We start from the raw sequence: 17,572 nt of genomic DNA on the forward strand, positions 1-17,572 counted from the left end.
ACATTTCCCCTTATCCAATTGGCTGTGCAAACACCGGAGAAAGCAAATTACGGTAATGCAGCCTGCAATCAAGTTTCAAATCATGCAACAAAGCAGCAAAAAACACAATGGAATCAAGTCAAAATCTTATTATGGACCACAATAAAACATCCTGTTCGGTATGAGGGAAAAAAGGAAATACAAAGCAAGGCAGCACTGTTGCTTGTAATACCCTTCTGCCAATGCTTTCCCTGGATAAATTAGTCCTCTGAACCCTAACTGCATCAGCATGAATCAGCCTGTCTGCTGCAAGGGAAAGGCTGCAATTCTGTTTCGTGTTTAATGGGAACTCTTTTCTCTGCCTTTTTTTGGCTTCCTGCTTAGAAAGAATAGACTCTCTAGAGACAATTTTGGATCTGGACCACAGTCTTCCTCCCTTCAAATAGCTAAGTATCTCTGGGCAGGAGTACATTTAAAGAAGCAGATGGTAATTATTAGCCAAGTGCTTACTGGCAGGATTTCCCCCTGATATTGAGCCAATGCTTTTGGGAACTAAATGACTTTTTGGTGATAACCATCAGGTAAAACCCACAAGCCAGGGGAGGTTCCCTCATTAGAACCATCAGCAAGAAACAATGTGGAGGTGGGTGGAGGATGGCTGAAAATTGTGTCTGAGGGTTGCTTGACTCCCTTGTCCTCCACACACCCAACGTTGTGCGTAACTGCTGGGCATTCTCCAGGTAGTGCTCGAAAGCTACAAAATCAGTTCCCACACCTACACCAGTAATAAAAACAAATGACCTTTTCCTTCCATCTAATCAAAATGTACTGGGCAGCACTGGAAATCCATCACAGCACTTACTCTTTTGGAGGGTTAAGGTCTTCCGGGCGAGCCTCAAAAAACCTGAAGACTTCATCGCACTGGGAGATATGAGGAGGAAGCCGAACCAGTGCCTGTAAAACAAAACAGAGAGGGAGAAGCACTTAGACAAGTTCAAAACATGACCTCAAACATATAATCTACCAAGCAAGAGGAGGTAAAACAGTCCTGGTAGGGGGAAAGGAATACTAACAGAAAACATCACACCTGGCTACTTACCTGAGAAGAAAGGAAACAGAATGTCTTCACTGCAAATGTCAAGTAGGAAGCAATGAATTCAGACAAGCAATGGTTCTTAGAGCCAGCCAATGTAATTTTTCTGCCATGTGTACAAGAGCAGAATTTGGTCCACATGTGCAAAACCATAACACTGAGTAGATAAGTGTTCTGTGGCTGGGACAGTCTCTATGACATGGGCTTGGACAGTACCTCAATCAATGGGTTTACAGGCCCATAAATTCAAGCAGTGAAAATCAACACCCACTAATACAAAAGGTTAATGTGCTTCATAAAGCTTTCCATTAAGCACTGTCAACAGAAAAAGCAGAGTTTGCTAAAAAAAAAAATCCCATAACCAAACCAAACAACACACTGCTCCTAAATTAACAGGAAAGGAAGTTTGACTAAGCATCTGGAAAAAAATGCCAACCAAAAAAAAACCCAAATCACAGAGAGGCTGTTTCTGCATGAAGGTTTCACGGCAGATCCTGGCTAACAATGTCCAGGCACTTGCCATGGCACAGGTACACAGTCTTGTCACATTCAGCAACAGTTATGTACAGTCAACCACACTATGTCAAAGTGTACTGGAAAGAGAAACTTCAAACCAACAAGACAAGCACACAAGGCAGAAATGTGCTATGAATTTGCTGTTCAGAATCTATAGCTTGGTGGTACTAAAAGAGGCCAAAGAGCTGTCTCCAGCCCACACAGGGGGGACTCTGAGATTGCCTCCAGAAATGTCAAGCAGGAGCAGAAAAGAGGCTGGACTTCACCTCCTCCTGTGTTATGCTGAAAATAGCCCACAGGTTAAATATAGACCAAGCTTCTTAGAGTTGCTGTAAACCTGTTTGACAAAATGAGATTGTCTGGCTCTTCTGCTAGTTGAAAATAGGACAAACAATCTTGAAAGATGGATGAAAAACTGCACCAGAGCTAAATGAAGATGCATTAGGGCAAACAGGTTATACTAACCATGAGACATCTGACTGATCTTGGTCAGACACACCAGAAGGCCCAGCCAAAGCACAAAGGCAAGACAGGGCAGTTGGTTACCCTCACAGCTGTTTTTAACCAGCCTTTAAAAGTGGCCAGATTTGTTTCCAAGTCGACTTTTGCTTGGGGATGTGAAGGAAAATAGTTGAAAAAACACTGCTCTGAAACTGCAAGTCTCCAGTATTAAATGATGGTGTCTTTTTTTGAGGTGGTCAGAAATTCGAAGTCAAGTATGTCCACACCTACAGCTCTCTTTTCCCTGGTGGAGGGATGATATAAAAATACTAGGAAAATCCATTTGGTATCACTAGGCCAGTGAAGAATGAGGTCCTGGCCCTTGGTCATGTGGAACTGCACTATAGAGCAGAAGAAGACACCTAGCAATGAGGAAGCAGCATCAGATACAGAAGCTGGGGCATGCACCACTGACTGCTGCACTAACACAGGATGAAATGTAACAGCAGGAAAACTCAAGCACTTTTATGAGAACTAAGGATGCCCTGGTCCCCACCACTGTCTGTTCAATCTTGCCTAAAAGCACAACAAAGGTTAGAGTTCTCTGCCCTTACTTCTATTCTATGTAAGCACATGCATCCAGCTGGCAAACCAGGAGTAACACTGGAAAGTCAGGAACTGCCCAGGAATAATGATCACAGCATGTTGAAAGAGAAATGCCTCAGCACCATGGGCTAACAATGACATAGACAACACTAAAGCATGTTTTATTCATTTGCATCTCAAACAGGAGACAGATGTACACGGCAAAGCAATACTGTCCAACCATCAGTGGATGGGGTTGAGATTTAGCAATGGCTCTATTACTAATGCCCTTCTTGGTTAGGGCAGGTTACTTAACCTCTTTCCATCAAATTCAGCTGGGATATATCTTCAGTTACGCCCTTACAATGCTGAGCAATAACACTTACCTAATCTGCAGAAAGGTTAGGAGGCTCAGATATTCAATATCTACAGTGTGTTTTGAAATCCCAAAGGGCTTGATCTTGCACAGTAAATGGGGCAAGAGCAAGCACTGCAAATGATACATATCATTACTAGAGAAACACAAATACCCGAGTTATACCCATCATGGGGGGTCTTGGACATCAGATGCCTTCTCAAAGAGTCACCATTTCCCTACAGGTCGCAGGTGCTCACCCTTTCCAACAATCAAGCTTCAGATATCAATACTGGAGGACTGAGTGGGTTTTCAGTGATGGAGGAACACAAATCCTACCAAGCTGCTGTGGAGATTTTTGTTTCTAAGTCAAGGTAAGCTTTAGGAAATCTGAACCCCCTGAATCAGTGGTTGGCTGCCTGTAAATCTCCAGAAGCGCTGTGGTCCTGCTGAGACGAAGGGGGATAACTGAAAAGCACCTCCATGACTCCAGGCCTTTGCAGGGAATGGATAAAAATCAAAGTCATTTCCACATCCAGCTATCCACCTTCCCATCCTGGGGCAGGGCTGGCTCTTCTGCTTCTGAATCATCTCCCAAAGTGCAGCAATTTCCAGCCCTGTGCATGGAGATGGACTGAAATCCACCCCATAGTAACTTGCCATTGCATATTTTTTGGGAAGCTGAGGTGTATAGTCCAGCCAATCAATTTTACTTGTTTTTCTTAAGGAACAAAACCCTAGGAAGCGGTTAGAAAGGGTAAAAAAGTGCAAACAAAGAGTATAAAAGCAGTCAAAATCCATCTATTAATTTTGGATAGCAGCAGGGAGAAGCAAAGCTCTTTAGAGAAACAAATGTGTCTTCAGCAAATACACAACATCTAGCCAGGAACAAACCAAGGCCAACGGGATTCCAGCAAGGAAACAAAAAGTACATTTAGGTGATGAGGGACACCACTGTTACTCTGAAAGGGGAAAATGCAAGTTTCTGGCATTTCCAGCATGACAGAGCTGCAACAGCCTGAAGGAGAGATGTGTAAAGACAAAGAGAAAAAGAGATGATGAAAGGACAGATAGGACAGGGAAGTGACATTCTTCTGGGGATGTGGAAACCAGAGGTAAATGCACACAGCTACAAACAGCAAGCATCCAGAAACAGCAAGGAACTTACACAGGAAAGGTGAGAGATAAAAAGTGCCAGCGAGCAGAATTCAGCCTTGCACAACCATCAAGTATTATCAGTAATAGCGTGTTTCCTTGCTTGGCGTGCGAAGGCGGACGTGCGCTGCTCAGCCCTCACGTGCTCCTTAGGAGACAGGCTTTTATGTGCTATTTCAGCCTGTAATGATGTCTGTCTCTCTATATTACAGGTTACGGACAGTCTCGCAGAGTGCATGACTTGAAAAGCTGTAATATCAGGCAGAGCATGAGCAGGCAGCCCTCTGAGCTGAGGAGGGCTGGTTGCTCACACAGCACCAGCCCACCTGCGAGAAGGCTGCTGGGTGCCACACACGGCATTCGGAGCCAACAGAGCACCAATAGCAGTCAGGGGTTCATGGCTTAAGGTTACATGAACTGGAAACAGCTCTGTGGGACTGTATTACAGCTCAAAGGCTTCATGGAACACATGCACATGGGTATAAAACCCTGCAGGTGCTTGTAATGATGCATTAAGTGCTGTGGGTTGCATTTATGTGGATATATTTATAAAAAACTGACTACAGACATGTATATGTAGAGATAAACAGCACATGTGTAAGCGTGTGTGTATATAGGCACAGAATGAGTTCCCCCACTGAAGGTCATGCATCTTAAATGGGAGACTGGTCGCACTTGTCTGTCAACTCGTATAATCATTAGAGAAAGCACCTTCAGGGGGTCCTTTGTCTACCCTTCTATGGATGTCTGGCTCTTCATGGAGTGAATCACTGACTGTCTCCACACACCCTGTTGAGGCACTTCAGATGCACATCTTTTAGATCTCTAATGTCCAGCTCTGCACACAAATACACAGTCAGCTCACAGTAATGCATGGTTATGACTCTCTGACTTTTCATGTAAGTTCTCCAATGTTTATCATTTTCATTAACATTAATCACTAGTGGCAGATGTTTGGGAATGGTCATGAGTCCAGCAAGGCGGAAGGTGCAATTAAAATAGATAAGTTCTCAGGACAAAGAAGTAAATTGTTTCATCTATGTGAAAACATCTTCTGTTTGGTTGAGAGCCTCAAGTATTGAATTAACGCACTGAAGTACAGAGGGTGGATGGCAAACACTGATAGGCAGAGAAGTGGATGAAGAGTGCATGGTAGTGACTCAGACTGGAGAAGAAGTGAGAAAAAATAAAGAGCTGAGGGAAGAAGGAAAGAGGGTGCAGAGTTTTGGAACTAACTGAAACATGTAAGGGCTTCTGGCATGGAAGGACCACAAGGCAATGGAAAGCCAGGCCCTGCTCCAGGTGCTGAGAGGGGTGTTGCAAATAACTAACCCTCATAACTGCAGCAGGTCTAAGTGCGTGAGTATTCTGAAATGGAAATTAAAAAAATACAGATAAAGTTTGAAGGTATTTCACTTAAACTCTCATTCTTGACCAGGACTATCACTCCATCTTCAATGAACACTAGCTTAGTTGTACAAGGGACAGAGAGAGAAATGTCTGTGTACCTGTCTCGACAGGTTCAAGATTTAAACCTTGACAGAAAGGCATGGCTGAGAGACCAAGAGGGAGGTAATTATGTTTTTGAAGTATGGTCTCTCACATAGTGAACATTAATAAAAGAATGACCAGTACTTCCTGGCATGGATGCGACTTGCTCATTTAATTTTTATTTAGGTGGTGTCCATTTGGGTACTCAAGCCTCACTACAGAAAAGCCCCTAAGCTTCTACTTAAAGTCACATCCAGTTGGGAAAACATGACGGCATATGACAAATCCAGGTAAATGTTTGTGACAATGGGACTTCACATCTTAAGATCTTCCCTGCACAAAGATGCTTCCCTCAATTAGGATTGACACACACAAATACACAAGTCAGCAAATGCTGGCCAAAATCTTCCCAGAGGGTTGGGTAAGGAGAGATTGATATTTTTGTGAACCGCTGACCTGAGAGGTCTTTCTTGAACATACATACTGGACAAACACTCACCAGAGGTGTGTTTGGGAGATCAAAAGGTTCATAAATAAAATACCACTGGGAAGAGAGGTCTATGAAGTTGCTCTTTCTTTCACATGGGCAAAAATTCCTAAACAAATTAAGAAAATCAGGCCCAATGAGCTCAGAAGACCTTAAATCACACTAAACTAATTCCAAGCCTACAGTTAAAAGGGAAATCATCCAGAGACACCAATTCCAGTGGGCAGCACACATTTACTGGGAAAACACAGTTTGTTTGGTAACTCACTCAGGTTACCAGTAAAGACACCCAGATCCTGCACTTTCATGTTTACAGACGAGACAACTTCTGGAAATCTTCCCCTGTGTAGCCCACTCCTCCTGTTTTCATTGCAGTTTCTTGCAGCCTTAGCAAAACCACTGGCCTAGTTACCTCTGATGGAATTTCTCCAAGCTGGTACAATGCAATGAGGAGTCACCCAGGTATGAGTGCTACAGAGGGCCAGAAGGATCATGCCCCTGATACAGAACATTCTGCAGACCTCCTCTTGCTTCCCAAGTATTCCCACAAACTCTCAGACAGCCTCTGCCTGTCCCTGCTCCTGTGCCCGGCAGCGCGCAGGAACAACAAACACATCCACACAGCAGGAGTCAAACCTGCTTCTCAGCCATGCAAATCACTAGGCTCTGACAGAGACAGTCTGCAAAACCAACAAATGGTCAAATATTTGCACCCTTCATTTACCAGGGTCCATTTGTACTTTGTCTTTCCAGGACAGGTGAAATGGATGGAGGACCTTCATCTTGCAAAAAAATTACCATGAACTTTGCATCTGGAACCTGCCTCCCTCTGCTTCCTCACAGATTCCAGTGGACAGAGGTCTATTTTTTCATTTATTCATTTTATTATCCCATGTCAGATTTATTCAATAAACTTCACCCACATAATTCCAGCATAATTCTCTAAATTTTTCAAAATTGTCAGCCTACACATTTTAGGACTAGCATGGGACATAAGCTTTGAACCCTTACAGAAGCAGAACTGAACTTGTCAAAATAATGCTCTTGCTCTACACTTCTATACAATTCTCTAATGAGTCAAAATGTCTACTGGACAGGGGATGAAACGCAGAAAATGGGTAACACTTCCCAAGAAGTGGGCATGATCCCACTCTTGAGTCATGCACATGTGCCAGTACCTGCTACAGAGTAAGAAACAGTAGTGAGCAATATTGCTTTATTAGGAAAAAAGTATCTTCTCTTCTTACGAGAGAGGATTCATTACATTTCACTTCAGCTTTCCAGAAACTAGCACTGAAGCTAAGCAAGTCACTCAGGTTGTCTCTGTAGTACAGCTGAAGGGAGAGAGACCCTGTGTCTGGTTTAGGCCAGTAAAGTAAGACCACTTTGGTTCAGATTCATCACCTAATTTTCTATTCCCAATTCCCAGTTTTCAGTCATTCCCGGGCAACTTCATATCAGGATAGAAAGGTTACAGTAAGGTTACAAAGGTCATGTTCCCAGAAATTTTGTAAGTGGTGTCCTTCAGTGAAGGTATCAAGAAAGCATTTCTGAATTTTGAGTCTTTGTTAAGCCCCAGAAATGAAACTCCATCCTCACAGAAGGTCAGTAGCAGAACTACCATTGACTTCACTGTACCACAAATCTCTCCTTCTACAAGCTGTTTCCCCAAGCTCTTTGTACCTTTGATGTTCAGTGTCTGATTTTCATATTACTTTCAGTCTTGTGGACTTTCATATCCTATGCCAGGTTCGGAACAGCAATAACATATGACAATATTCTCTGGAGAAATACTAATTGGACAAACCATAAACGTTCAAAAGAAAAACTTGTTCTGATAAAATGTGAGACTTCTAAAGGTCGGGAGAGGTATGAGTTGCAACTCTCTGGTCCCTCTATTTACACAGGTTGCCAACTATGTGCTGTGGGATTTAAAAACTACTGTCCCATTGTCCTGTGCCAGACAATGGTGTGACCAGCTACCATGTTCATTTACTCTCTGTAATTGGCAGGAAGATGTAGCAAAAGGCAAAGAAATCAGCTCATAAGTGGATCTGATGACAGGCAGGGCATCACAGTTACTTCTACACTGTTTTTGAAGAGTGGGCACAGACTTGTCTCTCATCCACACTGGACACAAGTAATGTCCAGGCATGGGTTTAGAGTCAAATGCAGGGGATGGGAAAAAAAAAACTTGTCATTACTTTACTTTCCAGCACTGGCTGAAGGGCTCACCCACTTGCAGCCCAACTCAGTCACAACCATGGTCATACACTCTCCAGCAAGACACATCCCTGGGGAATGGAAGAGTTAGCCAGGGCCTTCTTTCTTTAAAAGCCTGACACCCCATGTAGAAAGACACTACGGAGGATGTAGCCCTCTTGAAGCACTCACACAGACATGAGATGCAATTCCTGCTCAAGCTTTCCAGTGACTATAAGCCTTGCTCTGCAATGCCATCCAGACTTAAGCACCTTCTACTTTGAAGTACTGAGGCAAATTAAATACAAACTCCAGTAATACACAAACGAAATAAAAAGTCACTACATCAGGCACAAGAAGCATATGACCCGGAGACCACTGGAAGCTGGGATAATATTATGGAGAAGTCATTATAGGTTTGTCATACTCAGTGCTGAGCACCACTGTCACTGCTGCTGGAAAATGGAAACGCTGGGATGGGGGAAACTGGGCTAATCCAACCTGGCTGGGTTTATGTTCACAAAATCAGCACCTATTAATACACAGATTAAGTAAACAGCTTGGCTTCAGGGAAGCATCCAGCCGTGTCTGGGCAGCAGCAGCAGATCTGAACCAAAGTGAAACCATTCTATGATTCTATGCTTCTGTGACCTGAGCCAGACTTCCTTCAGAAGAGAAAAAAGGAAATGAGAACAGAAATCACAGCACCTTGATGTCAACAAATGTGCCAGCAGCCGATGCCACAACACATCTCTCGGCCATGACCAGTGGAGCGCCAGCAGGCCTGGCCGGGTCAGGTCAGGTCTGTCTGGAGCACAGACAACGGGGTCACAGAGAACTGGCTGCCCCCACAGCACAAGTCACTGCTTTCTCCACCATGCATCTGTTGGGTGAACCCTGACATCAGCCAGCCCTCACCGCTCCTGTCGCCAGCAGTTCCTGTCTGAAGGAGGCGGCTGGGGACTCAGTGAAACCCTACATATTTTGAAGACGGTCATTCAGCTGCCAGCAGGAAGACAGTGCATTAATTGTCACACAAAAAAAGTCTGATCTTATGAGATAAGACTTTAATGAAGCTTCCTTGCCCTGGGGGTGCAGATGGCATGGGTTTCACCACCAGCCCCCAGCACGCCTCAGGCACTTTGGCAATCTGCTTCCAATTTTGCAGGAGCAAATGTCTGACTGAAGAAGTTCTTGAGAGTGCATTTTTTCCCCCTCCACCTGCTCCTCTGGCTTTCTAAAAATGGAAAGAAACCTCATGGGAAATAAGAGAGGAAGTCTCCAGTTTAAATTACATGCTGACGTGCTCAACACTTCTACAAAAACTGGGAATCCTCCTTGCTTAGAAACAACTTTTAATCTACTGACAGAGGATAAATTATCATCATATCATAAACTCTAGGCTAGAAAAGAAAGCTTAGGTGACTTAATATTCTTCTCAACAGAGCTGTGCTTTTCTGTCCTGCAATAAATTTCCAGGCTTTCACTCATCAGGAAAGCACTCCTAGAAGACACTGGTACACCCTCAGTGCTATGCCAGCCGGCACTGTCCTCATGTGGCACTGCAGGACAGACAGACAGGAAAGAGAAAAAACCATCATCTTGGTTGTGCTTCTCTGCCTCTCAGCTCCTGAGTCATTGTGGCTGATGAAGAAATAAAATTCACATTTGGGGCAGATGAGGCTTAGAGCCTTTACTGAGGAAATGAGGCACTAACCCAGTGCATAAAGTTTGCATGGCAAAATGCTACAAGGACCCTAGGAGCAAACAGCATCCTGTTTCCACCTGCCCTGTTAGTCTTGGTGGTGTTTGGGAAGGACCATATTCCCTGTGATAGACTCAAAACACTGTCTGTCAGCAGTATCCATCAGGGAAAGGTCAGCACTGAGCCCCAGCACATCAGGGCTGCCCGGCACTCCTCGGAGCTCTTACCCTGCAGTACTCGTCGATGGGCTTTAGCCTCTTCACAGCTACGTCTCGGACATGGCTCCTCCGGAACAGAATCTTGCCTAAGGAAGGAACAGATGAAAGCGGAAGGTTAGGGGCATCAGCTGCCATGTGGGATAGCACAACAGCACCAAGCAGAAAGGTCAGCAGACAGGGTTTCATTCCTGGCTCTGACCATGGCCATCAGCAGTGCCAGTGGCCGAGCTCTGCAACCCCGTTATGTTCCCAGCTGAGAAGTTCCAGTGCTTGAGAGGTTCACAGAGCTGCAGCTCTGGGTGAGTGCAGCGTCTCATCACTACAGTCACACAGGATGGCACACTTGAAGGAGGTGTGAGCAACAGATCCACTCTTGCTCTTAGAGCAAACTGCACAGAAAGGCACTGCAGGGCAGGCAGCAGAGGGATGTGGGGAGACAGCAATTACAGCAGAGTCCATGGCACTTCTTGAAACTGGATGCTGCTGTCTTAAGTTTGCACAGTAAATGCAGCACATGGCCAAGAACTTCCAAAGGCACAGCAGGTCTGTGAAGCCTTGGTGACTGCCACCAAAGCCCTGCTTGTATGAGCCACCAGAAGGAAGTCTCTACATAAGAGACTAATGGGACAGAGGGAGTTTTTCTGATTTCATCCTGTAGATAACACAAAAGGACTTGGTTCCCTTTTAGTGATGGCACTATCCTGGAATGGACCAACACTATGTTATGACTTGCTACTACTTCAGGGTTACTTTGGTATGTTCCTGCTGGCTGTGCAGGAAGCATTGCTGGGGTGGGTAGGCTCCATCTACTTCCCAGCCAGCTGCCTCCCACTGTGGATGCTCCTGGCCTTGCAGGCAGGCAAACCGCACAGCCAGCTCACAAGCAAATACAAGGCTGTTAGTGACAGAGCCCTTATAAATCTGCAGAGAGAAACCAAATAATAGAAGAAAAATAAACAAACTCTTTTTTTGAAACTAAAAAAAATAACAATCTCCATGTCCTTACTGGATGACATTTCTGCAAGCAGTTAAGATTAAATAAATGACTGGGGTTTGTGTGAAACTGATTGTAACAAAGTTTATCAAAATAATCTAGGAGCTGAGTTTCCCCCCACACAAGGATGTCATAGACTTGGTATTTTTTTGGCTAGAAAGGATTATATCTTCATATCCTTTTTTGGTGGTTTTCTTCCCTTTTCCTTTTGTGCTGTATTTCTTTTAATGTAATGAGACAAGAATAAATTACATGTTCTCCTTGTGGTGGAAGAAAACAGTATCTGCCAGCATTACTTAGCTCATGAAATGTCCATGTAAAAAAACCATGACATATATACCACTCCCTGCTCCAAACTTCTTCTACCAACAGGCAAATAAGATACTCATCCATAGATCATGAGATAAGAAAATGGACTAGGAAGTTAAATCAGATCCAAAATCTGAATATGTGGCTTTGACTTCGTCATGATTACACAAGCTGAGAGGTAAATGAAATTACAGCCTTTAAGAGTCCAGTAGCAGAGGCTCTAAACCCTCCAAGACACTGCCCCTTTTGGTTGCCTTTTTCTACATAGCTGCTAATCTAGAAAGTGTTAAAGCCTTTTGTTTCAGACAGGAGAAAGTGGTTTATCTTCATCCCCAATTCTGGCAACAAAACAGTTTGTCCTGTGAGGTAAAGCCATTTCCTGGTGTCATAAATTTGTCTCTCTGGGTTCCCTGTGGTTATCTCATTACTAAGCTGGTGTTGAGCCATCCCAGTAGGATGTGATGCCATGAGGTCAGAGAGCACAAGGGAAATCTTCAATTGGTGTCTGAGATGCTCATCTGGGCTTGAGTAATTTAGTGAAAAGCTGCTTGAGGAGGAAGGTGTCACTTCCATCTCCCTGCACTGATCCACTCTGGACACACCAAAACATTCCTGCTTTCCTGCTTCTCTGTCTGGTAACCTGTTAGAATTACCTGCCCTTCTAAAACATTTCTGATAGCCTCAAGGGTCACTGTGTACTTGTACTGTGTAAGTAGAGTAAGCTGCTTTTTTGGAGGGAAAGGATGTAGGCATAGCTGTAGAGAAAAGACTAGTTCCTTTCTCAGTGCTCCAAAAATGTTGGTGTGGGAGATCTTGGTATTTTTTTGCAACTTTTATAAATACACTGCAAAGAGAAAGTGACATTTTGGAAACATTCTCACTCTCTGGCTTTCCTGTTTTCAGTTCAAGCCATGAGTCTAAAGTTGAACCGGTGACCATACAAAAACATTAAGGAACCAAAGACTTCAACACATTAAATATCTCCTGTAAATGCAATTCGGCTTTCTTAAAAGTAATAATAAAGAATGTTATATTAAACAGAGTACAAAAAAGACCACAGGATATGACGAATCTTAATTCAGTCCTTAAACGGAGATGGAAAATATCAGGACAACTGTGGTGTTAGAACAAAACAAAGCCCAAAAGGTGCTTCCATTTTTATCCCTCCAATAAAAGAAAGATCTTCCCTCTACTACTGGAAGCTGGAAAAGGCTCAATGAGGCCTGTGGAGAAGATCTGTAGCTGCTTAGTCCAGTATGGCATTCAAAGCTAAGATTTGGAGGAGGCTGAGTATTTCAGAGCACCGTGGAGTAGCAGTCAACAAATTAAAACGCAAAAAGAAAAACAAAGACACTCCGCAAGCACATCCAGTTCTGTCGGGCAGCAAGGAGGGACCCCCTCACAAATTCTGGAGGTCCTCAGGTGACGAAGTCTCACTGACAGGGGTACTGAAGCACGTCTAAGGAGGGACAACTTCCCCAGTGTCTGTCTGGGAAGACAGACTGGGCTGACAGAAGATCAGTCAAAGCCATCACGACTGAGCAGCAGGAACAACTGCAGATCCAGAAGTTGTTACTACAGCTTTCTCCAGTTCCCCTATTTGTCCTGGTCTTTCCCCAAAAGCAAGGGACATCCCATCAGGACTGGAAAAGGAAGGTAATCCGAGAGACCTGCATTGTACATACTCTTTACGTTCTCCAAGTGAGTGCAGACCCCATCAATGGAAAACTTTGCCTAACAAGGTAGGTTGGATCACCCTAAAGAAATAATGAGAAGGCAGACAGCAGAGCAGCAGGGGCACATCAGAGCCAGCAAGGAGCCCTGAGCATGGCAGTGGAAGGGAGCATTTCACCCAGAACAAACATGAACTGGGGAAGTCCTGGGGTGGCCGGTAAATGCAGAACAGCCCAGGCAATTTCCTTGTGAGGGCGGAGTAGTGGTTCATGTGCCACTTGGCTTTTCCTCTGGGAAAAGCCACATCTCGAAGGAAGGGATCTATTCTATGCAAGTACATACAGCGCTGCTTCCTCTTTCCTGAATTTTACTGCAGCTCTTTTAAGCCTCCTCAGGCACTACAACCCCACTTCACAGAAGGATGAGCAGCTTTTTAACCATGCTGAAGCCCAGCGAGGAAGTGAACAGGAATTGTGCCTCGGATTCAGATGGGAATTTAAACGTTACATGAGATGGCACTGCCTCATGCAAATATTTCATTCACTGGTGTGCCAGGCTTTGACAGGGCCAAGGGAGGTCTGGCACATGTTAGGAAGGCCTCTGAGGACAGCAGCACTTGGAAAGAAAGACATGGGAAAGACACAGGGCTCCAGCCCTGCTGCTAATGCAGGATAACAATATTTATTTTTATCCTTTTTTCTTTAAAGAAAATATTGTTCCTAGGAAATTAACAGGGATAAGAGGCAAAGTATCATGTTAGCAGAGTAGAGGACATCTTAAGTCATCCCTTCATCTCCCTATATATATATATATATATATATATATATATATATTTTCTTTAATTCCACGACCACACACCTCTTCTCTCACAAGACCTAAGTTTCCTCCTGTATACACAGTGGGTGCACAGAGTGGGAATAATAAAGCTATGCAGGAGACTGTCTATCTGGCAGCTGCTGATTCTTCAAGCTTAAAGGCATCCTCTGAGTATCATTTTGTTTCTGCATGACCTCATGCTTAGAGTAACATAGATTTTTAACAAATGAGGTCCAAGAACAAACCAGCTAAAATGCATCCCAACACTCCCATTAGCCTACTAGTTTGTGCTGAGCATACTAGAAAGGTCCACAGCCTAATGCTTTGTAATGGTCAAGGACGTTGTTTGTGCAAGGAAGAAACCCAGCTCCTGGTGGGCTTGGTGACACTGCGGAGCACAGTGTGGAAGCAGGACAGCACCCAGTGCCACTAGGCAGAGAAACCTAAAAGTCCCCAACAGGATGGCCTAGAAGGAGAATCCAGCCTTTCCTCTTCAAGGAAGGGGGACATACGGCATATGCCCCTGCAATCACAGCAGATGCCAGCTGTCAGCAGCTACTGCCCTTGACAGGCAATCTGTAAGCTCTAAGACAGCCTCTAAAGCACATCTCCCAGTCACCCCTTTCACTGCCAAGGAGAGGTACAGCATATCGAGGCCTCGAGACCTCCTAGAGATGTCTTCACTCTTTTCCTGCCCCTGTGCCAGTGGCTCAGCCCTGAGCTGCCAGCTTGGTTGCTCTTTTAGAGCCAGGTAGTGAGAGGCAGCTGTGGTAGGGGCAACAGGGAGACAGGGAAATTGCTGTTAGCTCCTTTCCAAATCTACCAGACAACAGATCCACCTCTTGGTCTTGCTCTCCGATTGCTGAGATTGAGTCTCATTTGAAGGTATATCTGAGTGATGGATTGGCCTAAGGACACCAGTTGTTTCATGCAAAGAGCGTCTGCCAGAGATTAGGAGGAGAACAAACCCACTCTCAAAGGGATGATGGACAAATGCATATTCACATTTAACCTTCTATTTGAACACTTCAGAATGCAGTATGTGAAGCAAGCCATATGATAAATATTCAGCAGCAGACAGCCTGAAGACTGATTGGAAGCATTAATAATACTCTAATTTATGTTTAAAACAGACATGCTGCCTCTGACTACAGAAGCTCCAGCTGTGGAGGTTTTATCTCCAAAGAGATAAAAGTTCTATCTCCAAAGAGCAGGAAGGAGCTCCTGCTTTTGCCTCTTCATGTTGTTCTTATTATTGTGCTGTTGATTCTGTACCTTTTTTTTTTTACATGAAAACCTGGGAGATGCCAGATCTGTATATATCGCCAAACAATATGTTCAAGCTAAGATCAGCTTCTCAGAGAAGTCTGCTTCTGAGATGAGGTCAGACTCTTTGCCGTTACACTGGGGCTGCATTGGTAAAAAAGAATACAGAATTCAGCCCTCATGCAGTTACAGGTTTTCCTTTTGGGCTAAGCAGTTTCCTCCAGTGTAACTAAGACCATTTTACTGCTCAAGTATTTTTATGATGGCTTCTACTGCTCATTAATATTTCTATACACCAAAGAGGCACAGGTCTGCAATCGAATATGACACCCCCCCCCCCCAACCTATTTAAGCTGACATCCACCTCAGGGTCCTGCCTGAAACTCTCACACACCTGCCACACAATCTATCTCCTAAATGGAGCACTTAAACGTGTACTGCCAGCTTACAATGAAAACAGACAAATCAACAGCACAGTACTATGGAATAGAAGAAAAAAGTTATTTTTCTCATGGAAATACATACGATTGTCAATCAGATGGCAATCTGACAGCAGCCAGAAGGGAGGTGTGTTCCTTACAAGATAATGTCTTACTTTTATAGGGGGATTCCAGTTTCCATGGATTGTTTCATCCATGACTTCCTGGAGTCAGAAAGTCAGTGCCAGGGTCCTAACACTGATGGCATTTGCTCCTGACAAAGAAAGGGGAGGGAAATGATTCATTGTGTTTCCACTATTGGGAGGGGGAAGGACTTTTTTAATAAGTAGAAATTCGTGACAGAGTCAGAACTGTTGGCTGAACTTGGCTTGCCAAAGCGCCTCAGCTGATAAAGGCCTTTGCTAATCAGCAAGAATTACTATTGAAGGTGACAAGAGGTGATGGAGACAGATGGGGTAGCCAAGAAAGCCACACAAGGAATAACAATATTGCCCTGAGATATGGGGAATGGAGGGGAGGGTGTCCTTGTGCCCTTGGATCCTGTTTTTAATTTGCATAAGCTGCAATGTTAAAGAAAAATCACTGAAAAGCAATAAAGCATGGGAAATAACATGTTTTTTAAAAAAGAGTATCACTGAGAAGAGAAACCTGCCTCCATTAAAAGTGATAAGCAGAATATGCCCTTATGTGAGTAATTACTAAAAGGGAATCCAGAGACAGGTAAGCAGTCAGGCTGGATTGCCTATCAGCGAAGAGCTCCTGCCTCTGAATCTGCCTCTTTTCCACTGCCTGGAGTGGGGGCTACTATCCTCCAGGGCCAACAGCATCAGCTCTAGAACAGCTTTGCTAGTACACACTTTGGGAACTCAAGCATCAGGCACAGCTGGAAGGAAAAAAGCCATGAGCACCAACGCTGAAATTCAGGAGTGACAGATGGGGGCCATGGGGTTCAAAACTCAAGCAAACAGCTCTGTTACTGTTTGTACAGTGTTTTGCATAAGCCAAGACTACTTCATAATGTTCTATGTCCTGCTGCTATCACCCAAACAACCCCCTGCTCACGTAATGTCTTCAGCTGCCCCAGCTGCAAATTTCCCACCTCCCAAAGCAAGGTAGGAATCATGGTGTAGGCAAATTATGCAGAGTTAGGTCTGGAAAGGGCAGGAAAAAGTTGTACAAAATTATCCTTTCAATTTTCTCACTGTGGGGCAGCTTCCTGTGCATTGGTCTGTGAGCACCAGCAAACCTGAGGGGATCTATCACCTTGATTAAACCAAACCATCAGAGTAAGCAAAGTAAAGCATCTATCCCACACAAGAAGATCTCAGTGTGAGCACCAGACCCCTCAAAACTGAACTTCCCAGTCTGTAAGTGGTTGCAAAATGCTGAGATTGTTGATTCAGTGGGTCAGGTCTTTAATTTCTGCAGTGAAATTGGTGCCTCCTTAAACTACACACCTCAGCTTCTACAAGGTGGAAAGTGAGCTCATTTGCAATTACTGCTTGCAAACAGCCAAGTGCTCTTAATTGCAGAAAGCTGTGGGTTTGTCTGAGGGCAGAGGGAGAAGAGTATACCTGAAACCAGCAACAGGGACAACTGACACACCCTCACCAGAAGGAACTGACCTGATGATAATTCCAAGTGTCACAGAGACAAGGAGCCAAAAGAGGGTCAAGTTTTCAAAACATCTGGGAAACGCTGGTTTAAGAAACAGCAGGGCTTCCTCACACAGAGGATGCAGAAGTGTCCTTCTCTTTGCCTGATCTTTGCTGCACTGGGAGCAAAAGGCACAGAAAAACAGGAAAGCCTATGCAGATACAAAACGTCCCCCTTGCCTATGCACACT

The 17,572-nt window shown here is 44.3% G+C and overlaps 1 protein-coding gene across 3 annotated transcripts in view; it reads right to left on the reverse strand.

Annotated features, from left to right (window-relative positions):
* The window catches only part of SH3PXD2A (SH3 and PX domains 2A), a 251,225-nt gene that overhangs the window by 135,620 nt on the left and 98,033 nt on the right, over window positions 1-17,572 (reverse strand). For all 3 annotated transcript variants that reach the window (XM_027647885.1, XM_027647887.1, XM_027647884.1), the window contains exons 4-5: window positions 10,237-10,313; window positions 842-933 (exon numbers count right to left, since the gene is read on the reverse strand). In XM_027647885.1, coding sequence (XP_027503686.1) covers window positions 842-933; window positions 10,237-10,313 — 169 coding nt within the window. The remainder of the gene's footprint in view (window positions 1-841; window positions 934-10,236; window positions 10,314-17,572) is intronic.

This window comes from Corapipo altera, unplaced genomic scaffold (assembly GCF_003945725.1).
Source record: "Corapipo altera isolate COAL_440 unplaced genomic scaffold, ASM394572v1 56, whole genome shotgun sequence".
NCBI classification, from domain to species: Eukaryota; Metazoa; Chordata; class Aves; order Passeriformes; family Pipridae; genus Corapipo; species Corapipo altera.